An 11,045-nucleotide genomic window follows, 5' to 3' on the forward strand; every position below is an offset into this window, starting at 1 on the left:
TTTTATCAAATTGTCGACGCGTCGCGTGCGACGTTTGCAATCAGCACGCACACGTACACACAATACGATTCGGCACACTCTCGATTGCTTTTCAATTTGTTAGTTAACTAACAAGAAAGAGTACGATTTGGCTCTATCGTGACGATTCATTTCATCGTGGAATAGCGGCTTGCGCATGTACACAACACTTCTCCTTTCTCACTGCTCTAGGGCGCACGCATACAGTCATGTATCGGTGTGCGTGAACCGTTTACTATGTTTAACATAGCAACAGTGAGATAGGAGAAGTGTTGGGTACATGCGCTAGCCGCAATTCCACGATGAAATGTATCGTCACGATAGAGCCAAATCGTACTCTTTCGCTTGGGTTCTTTTAATTTTTTTTCTCGGTCTAAAACTCGATTTTGATTGTGTTCGCACAACGAAGCAGAAAAAAAACCAGATACGCAAGTACACTTCATTTGTCCTTGAAATTGACGCCCAACACAATCTAGTTTAGAAAAAAAATTGGCAAAAAGAAAGAAAAGTGAAACAAAATGCTATGAAATCAAAAGGTTTGGAGTGCGAAAAAAGTTGTGTTACTATGCCAGAAATCGATTTAGCTTTTTTTGGTGTTTGACAGACGGAATAACAAATAAGCTATAAATAGAAACAGAAACATTTCTTTTTCTTTGACAACAGAATACGAAAAAAATAGACCAACATCGTTGTTCGAAATAAAAGTGTGGAAAATAAAAACAAAATTGAGAAACCATTTGAAATAGACTTTTATTTAAATTTTTCGCAATTTAAAAGTGAATCGATTCAATTTGAAATAAAACGTGTGCAAATCAAAAGTAAATGTATAAAAATGCCGATCACTTGTGAAGTTCATTTTGACAGTAATCCGGCAAAAGTAGTTTATGCTGGCCAAGTACTAAGCGGAACTTGTCGGCTGACGTCGACAGAACACTTGTATGTTCGTAGTATATTCATTCGCATACAAGGGACTGCACATGCACAATGGCGAGAGGGCACCGATGAAAACAGTAAAACGTTCACGGGTGATGAAGACTATCTCAATGAACGAACATATTTCGTAAACCGATCCACATTTTATGCGGGTGGTAGTGTATCATTCCAAGAAATACCCATTTTTCATCATTCTCAGCATTTGATTGCAATGATTGAAGTTTATTTGATGGCATTGTTATAGGTGAGACTCGATTGTTGGCAGGAAGTTATACTTACAATTTTCAATGTATGTTACCGCCTGATTTGCCATCATCATTCGAAGGTTTGACGCACATTTTCATTACCATTCAAATTTGAGTTTTAATAATTTTTTTTCAACGGTGAATTGGATTTGGTTCAATTTAAAGGCGAGTTTGGATACATTCGATATTGTACACGAGTTGTGATCGACATTCCACTATTGCCAGACCAAACATTCGAGCAGCTATTTACTGTTATTAAAGCCGTTAATCTGAATGCTGATCCAGCCCTTCGAGTAATTTCCGTTCTTAGTTTCATCAAAAAAGTGATTCATATGTATTGGTTACTCATTCACAGGCTCCATTCATTGCTGAAAGACGCAAAACCTTCTCACCATTTTTACTGTGCTGTTTTAAATCGTCGCCGCCCATGACAATCCTCGCTCGAATTCCAGTTAGAGGCTATACGCCCGGTCAAGTTATCAATTTGGAAATAAATGTAAAAAATGAGAGCGATCAACCAGCATCCAAATTTACGATAAAATTGATTAAGGTAAGATGAAAATCGGCGCAGAACTTTCTACTGTTACTCAATGAGTGTCGTTCATTCCAATACATTAGCAAGTCAGTTATTATGTGTGCGAAAACAGTACAAGCCAGAAACATGAAACAATTCCGATATTAAGGATGGAAACACGTGGTTGTGATATAGGCAAAGAAGAGGATTATCGGGTAAATTTGGAAGTTCCTTCAATACCTCCATCAGATTTTTCTACGAGCAACATCATTAAAGTGAAATATTCCATTAGTGTAAGTTGATTCTTTCATATTCGCTATCTTTATTTTGTTTCAATCGATTTTCATGGTTACACCAATACCTGAATTGATTCAATTTTTTCTACAGATAATTGGTTCTGTGCCATGCTTTCACTTTGATCCAATCATCGATCTACCAATCACCATCGGCACTAACCCAATTCAGGATATAACACCAGCGGCTAACGGGGATCCACATCCGGATGATATAATAATCTATCATCCGACTAGCGTAATTTTGCCACCATCGGTGTCACAAGTGCCCGATCAGAACAATCAGCTGCCATACTCAGCTGTGCCCAGTGCTCCGAGCGCTCCGTTTCCATTTCCACAGGAAGGTAAAATAAATACAAATCCTAAAATTTCTTTAAAGTCTCAATCAGTTTTAATTGATCGTTAATCATTTTTTTTCCCTTTTCTTCCACAGAACCTCCCAGCTATATGCAGGCAATGCAATCGGCAACGATCGCAGACAGCAACAATTTCACACCCAAGTACCCAATGTACAATCAAAGAACTTCTTAACCTAGCGGCACAATATTCCGTTTCATTATTATTTTTTATTGAATGAACAAAAGAGTAACCGTTACAGTGGAACCTCGATTATCCGTCAGGCACCGGACCAGCACCTTGACGGATAATCGAAAAAGACGGATAATCGAGGTTTTCATAAAATAAGCCCAACCAATCAAAACATCCATATTATTATTAGTTTATGATGAAATATCGGGTGATGTAGAAAATATATGACACCTATAGAACAAAAAACAACTAATGAGTTCTCTTTCTATAGATAAGATGGAAAAAAACTTAGAGTAAAAAAGAGACAGTTTGGCTCCAGGGGAGTTTAATATTTGATATGGGAATAAAACTGCTATAAACTGATATAAAACGTGTTTTAATCATTGAAGTAACCAAAAATTAATTGTAGTGGCCCGAAAATAATTGTAGAAGCACCTACAGTTATTGTAGTGGTCGAAAATTGATTGTAGTCGACTGTAGTGGCTCAAAATTAATTGTAGATTTGAATTCTAAATTTTTTCTACAATTTTATGGAACCTAGCATCAAGAGAGGAAGATTCAGTTTGTGGAAATTTCAATTTGTGGCCAAGATTTGAGTTTCAATTTTGGACCAATTTTCATGACTCGTCTCAATATCGAACGAATGGGCTGACATATTCGGAAACAGACAATCGATTTTAATTCTACAATTTATCTACAATTTTTTGGAACCATTCTTCATTCGAAAAAAAATTCGATTTGTGGAAAATACGTTTTTGACCAAGATTTGAGTTGTTCCATTTTATAGCAGTTTTTCGATAGCCGATTACTCGAAAAATTGCTCCTACATAAAAAAAGTAAAAACACTACATTAAACTACATAAAATCTACAATTAAAATCGCCCTACCCGCAGTCATTTCGGCAAATTTTCCAAGATTTGGATATTCATCTTTTTCTATGAGTGTCATATGTTAGATCCGAGAAATGTTTTCGGTAGCAACGCCTTCGATTTCAAATCTTATTGTATGGATGTACAAGCGAAACACAATTGATTTTGATTATGAATTTCAGTCGGCGACATTATTCGTATGTTCAAGTAAAATGAACTGAAAAAAAATTCACTTCCGCAAAGCGTGACGGTTAACAGAGGTGACGGATAATGGGAGGACGGATAATCGAGGTTCCACTGTATCTTTAAATGCGTTATATTGGGGGAATAGAAACTTTTGCCCATGTATTCATAATTTATTTTTTGTTATATTACTTTTATTACTATTCCACTAACATGTACTGCTTCGTAATCTTCCAGCTCTGCCTTCGATGCCGCGACTCGAATGAACCACGAACGTGACGAAATGGAAGATTTCTGTATTGGAATTGAGACATCCAAACAACAGAAATAAAAACTCACCGAATGCGACGTGATCAAAAATTACTATTACTCGGACGAGGCGAAATGGAAGATTTTTATGATGGATTTTACAAAGCAAAAGAAAAAATAAGAAGAAGTTACTAACAATGCACTTGGATTTGGATATCGATCTGTGGAACTACAGCAGAAGTGTAACCAGGTCTCTTTCCTGCTGATTCACCAATACTGAAAGAACGAAGAAGTGGAAAAAGACTATATTCTGTGAAAAAAGACACATCATAAACTGAAGTGAAATTATTATAGACAATAACAAATAGCAAAAAGACAAAAAAAAAGTGAAGATAAAAAAGACAAGACACACATTATAATTTGAAGTAAAAACAGTGGACACACAAACTAAACAGCAAAAGACATAAAGAAACTTACATAGTGAATCTAAGCACAATGGCTGGAAGAAAGAAGAACAGTACAAGAGGTTTTGGACAAACTGGTACCCAAATGAACCATTTGCGGAGATATCCAGTGTACAGCGGAGCTGTGCGGAGTTCGGCGGATATACCGTACATACGCTATACGTGTGAGCGAAACAGCACTCTTTGCTGTGTTTACATTTCTATTGTTCAATACACATCTAAGTAGCCATGAGCGCACTGCTTCAGATATAGTGTATGTATGGCATCTCCGCCGAACTCCGCACAGCTCCGCTGTGCACTGAATTTCTCCGCAAATGGTTCACACGGGTCCAAACCAAACCAAATCCAATACAACAATCCCGATCATGCTGCTTTTTTGTTGTTGCAACTACGAAATTTGCGAGGTGAGATTGTTGCAAATGCCACCATTCCCATCTATCAAGAACGAATGGCCTCAAACGCCATTCGAAAGAATTTGCAAGGCAATGAAAACAAGTGCTAATGGAAAAAACTGGACGTCCTTGCAAAATCTCATCGAAATATTTAAGAAGAAAGATGAAAATTTCCGGAAAGTATATGATGAGCTGATCAATCCATCACCGCTGATGATTCGTAGAAGACAACAACGGTTAGAACAAATTCGAGCCCGCAGACAACAGGAGCAGCAAGACTTTGATGCTATAGATACGAATCGGCAAATGGAAACTCTGGAGTGTATATTTTGATCGATATTCAAAACATGTCGAAAATACACTCCTAGGATGTTTGACAAGCTACAGCTCTGTTGTTCGACCTCCAATCGAAAAACGTATTGAGTAAGAGTTGTTTATTACGGTGTTAAGTCGTGTTAACTCGACCATGATGGACCATGATGGTGCCTATGTCACCCGCCGGCCCAAGACCTTTCCAATGATGCACGGCATGTCCAGATCGGACCACCCGTTTGGCCTTCAAGTCGTTTCAGACAGACACACATTCTCTTTTATATATATAGATATATTATTGGACAACCACCATTTGGGTTCAACTTCATGAAAATATTTGCCATACTTTTTCCAGAGTTTGATAGGGACAAACCGAATGCAACACAAGAAACAAATTATCGGGGTATCCCAGATCGATACGATGAACAAATTGGACACTTTGAGCACGTTGAAAATATATATTATTCATCTGGAAGTCCGAGCGAATCGAATACAACAGGTTGCACAAAAGAACTCGATGATTCATTTGATGAATATTCGTTTCCAGAAGATATTGCGATGACCAGTTTGACTACAACACAACAATCAGCAGAGAAACCGACAGAGAAACCAGAAGAGCAGCCACAGACAGAAGTTGGTCATATCAATCTTCCCTCTGTGTCGGACTCGAACACCGTAGTCAACAAACGAAATGAAAAGTTGGGAGCAACAATTTCGTCGGAGGAGGCACAAATCTTGGTTTTAAATGATTGTCGACGAGCGGATCAAAGAGAATGTTACATTCATCAATGCGGACATGTAAAAGAATACATCCAATTTACCAACGATATAGTGGGAATTGTCGTTGATATGGTGTCAACGGTTACAGATTTTTTGGGTATTACGTGAAAACGATGAATATATTGCTGCTTTACGTGAGATGGTTGAATTTCTGAACGAGTTGCATCGCAAGCAACATCGCAAGCAGCCGCAGCAGCAGCTACCACAACTTTTGCCACCGTCACTGCCACGGCCACAGCAAACCAAAAAGTCCATCGAAAAGTTCAGCCAAACAGATCATTCAGCCTTACCTTTGATCCGAAATTCAGGCTTTGATCCGAAACATGCCGAGCACTGCTGGACCATCTTGGGGCTTAAGAAAGGTGGATTTGGACTGGAACAGTGTACGCATATTAACCAAAGATGAAGTCAATCTACTGGATTTGGTGGCATCTAAGACGGATCATTGGTCATTTCCCGATAGTACCGACCTGGGGTTTGCAATCAAGAAACTGGAAAAATGTACATTCAACGTGTATCATGACCAAATCAGAGTGTGCAATTCAATCGAAGAAAGAATCGAGTTTTTGATCCAACGTGAATTGATTCAACGTAGCCGCAAACTAGTCATTTACAATGAGATCGGCGCTAGAATAATGGGCGTGCTTGTTTTTATCCATTTGCGCATTATTGGGCAGAAAAATCTACGATTCGTTCCACGTCTTGTGGTAAAACGTATGATGTCAAACGACGAGTTCCATTACGACGATCCGGACAGTAAAAAGTATCAACTTGAATGCGTGAGCTTTCGAAGTTCTCAAACACCTTACGGTGCAATCTCCGTTTGACCTACCCAAAAATCAAAGAAGACAACCCAGATGAGATGTTGTGGCTGCTGTTCCAGAACCAATTTGGATTTATGGGTGACTTCCGATTTTATCCCACCGGTATTCACCCAGAATTGAGATGTGTCCATGAAATTGGCAAAAATCGAACCTGTAACAAAGATTTCAATAAGGACTGACCGGCGAATTGAATCGACTACGACGCGAAAATGTAAGTTATCGGAGGGGAATGAGTAATCTAGATACAGTGCGAAATAGCGGTTTCAACTGTTTAGGGATGAATTTCGACTAATTTTAGGGGAAAATGTGTTATTGCTTATGCGAACGCTCAAGTGGCTACTATTCATAAACGCACCAATACATAGACACGCACTTGTCACCAAGCCTGTGCAGTTGTATGTATTGTAAATTTTGCACACAGCAACTCGTTCAATACATACAACTGCACAGACTTGGTGACCAGTGCGTGTCTATGTATTGGCACTTATATGAAAAGTAGCCACTTGAGCGTTCGCATAAGCAATAACACATTTTCCCCTAAAATTAGTCGAAATTCATCCCTAAACAGTTGAAACCGCTATTTCGCACTGTATCTAGATTACTCATTCCCCTCCGAAATTTTGGTGTGTACAACCGCCTCTAGACGGGCAACATTTGAACGCCTGTAGAACGTAAACCGTACATAGAATCACATTGCTTCAAAACGAATTTTTATTCGTCAATAATTTCTCTTTATTCTTGTCTTTGGCAATATTTGTCTATGTAGTGTGATTGTAAAGTTATAAACAAATATGTGTGCAAAAACAAAAAATGTACAAAATAAATTATTCGAACTCCAAATTAGACCCATTTTTGACACTTTTAAACAATGGATTTGATTGTTCTCTGATTTATGTCAATCGCTTTTCCAAAATCCGTATTATTTCGAAATATTTCAACATTCATCTTGAAAATTATGTTCTGGAAGTGGGTTTTGGTGGATCGTCAGGATCGTTCAAAACTGCTCCCGGTTCTGGAAGTAGGTTTTGGTGGATCTTCAGGATGGATCAGACTGGGTTTGACAATGCCCTGGTCCATCCTGAGGATCCACTTCCAGAACCAGGAGCGGTTTTGAACAATCCTGAGGATCCACCAAAACCCACTTCCAGAATTTTTAGATTCAAAAAATTCTCAAAAATTCGAATTTATGAATAAAAAGAAGCAATATCTATAGTTTGCACATAAAATGGTTTTATTTCCAGCTATTTAGTAAAATCTTCGGCCTTCGAGTTTGCGCGAAACCCCTAGCCCAAATGTAAAAACCAATTTTTTGGTATTTCTTCTTTTCGGTGGGTCATTAAATGCATCATAGCGTAGAATAAAAGAAAACAACCGAAAAAAATGATTTTTTCACCATTTGGGTGCTTGGCAGTGGAAAAAAACGATATTAACATCCGATGTTAATAAATATTAATAAAAATGTTAATAATCATTAACATAGATGTTAATATTCAAATAGTATAAATATGTTAATAGAATAATGAATAATAATAATTTATTATCAACACGAGATGTTAATAATTTTACCATATTAATATCGTATCAACAGAAATATTATGTGCAACTATATTAAACCCAACTAAGTACATTTCGGAATAAGTCTATATGTAAATCCAGAATGTGGTTTTTATGTCAACGCTGAAAATTCGGTAATTGTAAGCGACGTAATCTATGATTAAAATCAAACAGAAACAAGTATTCGGGTGTTTTCTTTGTTCATTTTTTGCAGAATCTTTCAAATAAATTTTCTTAACCAGACCATAGAGGAGGTATTAGTAAACACAACCGAATGTAATCGCAAACTCGCCTGCTATGAATTCGCATATCAAAATAGATCACAAAAGAAATCCATTAAGTGGGCTTGAAAGACCAAGCTAAAGGATTCATTCAAGTTCCATGAAAGAAAATACACAGAAGAGTAAATGATTACTAGCTTTATAATATCATTTTAAAAGTTTTTTCCGAATATATTGCTCTAAACAGCTCCAAACTAACATAGGCAGCAACAATTCAAATAATTTGCAATACAAATCGTGTGTATTGAATTCAAGCCATAATCGTTGACGAAGATGAAAATCGTGCGCTTTCTCCGTATTATTGTTCTTCCATGTTTCCCAATGCATAATAGGGCGAATGCATGCCGTCTCCTTCACCCACAATGGGAAGTTCAAGTAAGCATTTCATTTTCTATTATAAATTAATTCAGAAGCAGTCGTTGCTAAAACATGTCTTATTTACTTTTCAATATATTTTATTTATTTCTATTTTCTATTGAACCTATGGTACAAAACAAACTTATAATCAAAATGGCATTTATCTCCAATCTCCATAAAAGTAGAACACCAGAAGAAAATTGCTCGGATAACAGCATAACGTGTTATATTTATAGAATTTGGTTCAACCATTTTCTGATTTCATCGAATTTTCCTATTGCTTCGATCTTTAGATTTGATTTCAATTCAATGGACTTTGCTTATTATTATTATTTCATTTTTCATGTTTATTGAAAAGAAAAATAACACTTTTATAATCTATTTTGATATCAACTAAATAAATTCATTGCAAATTCATAACAGGTGAGTTTGCGAATGCACTTGATCATGTTCAATCATATCTCCTCTATGGTCTAGTGGCTAGGATATCTCGCTTTCACCGAGAAGGCCCGGGTTCGATTCCCGGTAGGGGAAAATATTTTTTGAATTATGTGCTTGAATCTGTTTCCATTTTTTTTTTGTGAAATGGCGCTTCTCTTCATTTTGACTAATGTGCTAGCTTTTGTGTGGATTTAAGATGTACCAAAAAGATCTAACAAGAGATTCAAAAAAATATTTTCCCCTACCGGGAATCGAACCCGGGCCTTCTCGGTGAAAGCGAGATATCCTAGCCACTAGACCATAGAGGAGATATGATTGAACACGACCAAGAGCATTCGCAAGCTCATCGAACAAATTTTATAACGAATTTCGCAATATGATGTTAAAATAGACCACCAATATATTTATTTTCAACTCAATACAATACTCCTACTCTCAGACCGTACATATTGGTATAAAATTTTAAATCAAGCATGCTGTTGAAATTGCTCATAAGCCCACGGTTTTTTTGTATTTAAATTTTGAGATCATTCTGTATACAAACCACTAGCTGCGACGCTTTCTGTTCGCACCACAAACGATTTACCTAGCAAACTTATCAATTTGAGTGGTTTTTGATGATGTTTTGAAACGATCTTCATTTATGAATCATCAAAAAGTGATTGTCTTTCGAGAGTTGATCGTATGCATGGGTTGCACGTATTATTTCCCCTTCTTTCGTTCAATTAATTCATTGATCGATCGATGGAGACGGCTAAAATATGCTATAGTTCAGTTTGAAATCAATTTCGCATCATAGATTTTTCTGTTTAATATTCTATTAAATGAAAATAAGCACTAAAAAGCAAAAAAGAGGCAATCAATAATTACTAGTCAACGATGAAAATCTGAAAATGTCAAATGATATAAAAACAACACCTTTTACTCATACTAAATTAATTATTTATACAGGTGTTTATTATCGTTCTAATTAATATGTTACAATCTTACAAAAGAGATGATATTTAATAATAAGGATTTGCTTAATCTCTGCAAATGCGCTACATTTGTAAAAGTAAGACCAAAAGCTTGTTATTTTTCTTTAAAATTTATTGGAAGCCAGAATTTTCTTTCAATTTGGCATCCATTTTTTTTGACAAATGTTCTAAATTTTCCCGACAAATTGCGAACTGATAAAAAAAAATAGGTCAAACGAAAACATTTTACTTATCCCCGAATAAAATAATTTTAATATACGCTTTAAAACTCATTCACTAAATTTCTAATGCAATTTAAACGCCAAAATTCATTTCATATTAATTTTTCTCTGCTGTTTAGTCATATTTGTGGATGTAAAAATAATAAGAATCGAAACATATTGTTTCATTCTTGGACTAGGATACATCTTCTAAGGGCTCTCTATCCTACTACTTTGAAATATTATTTGCATGTTCATAACTATGGTAATCCGACACTTTTATTGGTTTATTTAATGTGTCGCTATTATTCATATACATGTTTTACTTACTTTTTTTTGCATTGATTTTCAGTTGAAAATACGATTTATTTTTCTCTGTTCATTTTTATTTTGTGTTTGTCTATCTAGTCAAAAATGGCTCTACTAGTAAATATTCAGATGAAAGGATTATGACTGCTGAAATAATGAGGATGTTGTTCATATTGTTGCCGTTCAAATCAAATTACATTTCATACTGAACCATTTCGTTCGCATGTGAATAAAAATGAACCATTCGTATACAATGAAATAAGGAGGGAATCCAAACAAATTAATTGAAATCAACAGGAGGATAGGTGAATGTGATATATTG

General features: G+C 36.1%; 1 protein-coding gene and 2 non-coding genes across 4 annotated transcripts; 2 read left to right on the forward strand and 1 right to left on the reverse strand.

The window, feature by feature from the left end:
- Nucleotides 1–180: 180 nt before the first annotated feature.
- LOC129580528 (arrestin domain-containing protein 2-like) lies at nucleotides 181–2,892 on the forward strand. Of its 2 annotated transcripts, XM_055471035.1 has the most exons (8): nucleotides 181–554; nucleotides 682–1,106; nucleotides 1,196–1,276; nucleotides 1,362–1,489; nucleotides 1,552–1,746; nucleotides 1,815–2,003; nucleotides 2,098–2,347; nucleotides 2,437–2,892. In XM_055471035.1, exons 2-8 carry the CDS (start codon nucleotides 851–853, stop codon nucleotides 2,532–2,534), a joined length of 1,197 nt encoding a protein of 398 aa, XP_055327010.1. In that variant the 5' UTR covers nucleotides 181–554; nucleotides 682–850; the 3' UTR covers nucleotides 2,535–2,892. The 2 variants fall into 2 exon arrangements, with proteins under 2 accessions (XP_055327010.1, XP_055327009.1); XM_055471034.1 differs by having other exon boundaries at nucleotides 181–1,106.
- Nucleotides 2,893–9,258: 6,366 nt separating this feature from the next.
- Trnae-uuc (transfer RNA glutamic acid (anticodon UUC)) lies at nucleotides 9,259–9,330 on the forward strand. Its single transcript has one exon. It is a non-coding gene; the product is annotated as a tRNA-Glu (tRNA).
- Nucleotides 9,331–9,473: 143 nt separating this feature from the next.
- Nucleotides 9,474–9,545, reverse strand: Trnae-uuc (transfer RNA glutamic acid (anticodon UUC)). The gene has a single exon. It is a non-coding gene; the product is annotated as a tRNA-Glu (tRNA).
- Nucleotides 9,546–11,045: the final 1,500 nt, after the last annotated feature.

The sequence above is a fragment of the Sitodiplosis mosellana genome, unplaced genomic scaffold (assembly GCF_009176505.1).
Source record: "Sitodiplosis mosellana isolate CC-2019 unplaced genomic scaffold, AAFC_SMos_1.0 Smas_scaffold_1, whole genome shotgun sequence".
NCBI classification, from domain to species: Eukaryota; Metazoa; Arthropoda; class Insecta; order Diptera; family Cecidomyiidae; genus Sitodiplosis; species Sitodiplosis mosellana.

Excerpts from the sequence above, each read along its gene's own strand:
- LOC129580528 (XM_055471034.1), top strand. The coding sequence starts at position 851 with ATGCCGATCACTTGTGAAGTTCATTTTGACAGTAATCCGGCAAAAGTA. Across the intron at positions 1,277-1,361 it reads TTTGCCATCATCATTCGAAG|GCGAGTTTGGATACATTCGA; the intron begins GTTTGACGCACA and ends TTCAATTTAAAG. Across the intron at positions 2,004-2,097 it reads AAGTGAAATATTCCATTAGT|ATAATTGGTTCTGTGCCATG; the intron begins GTAAGTTGATTC and ends TTTTTTCTACAG.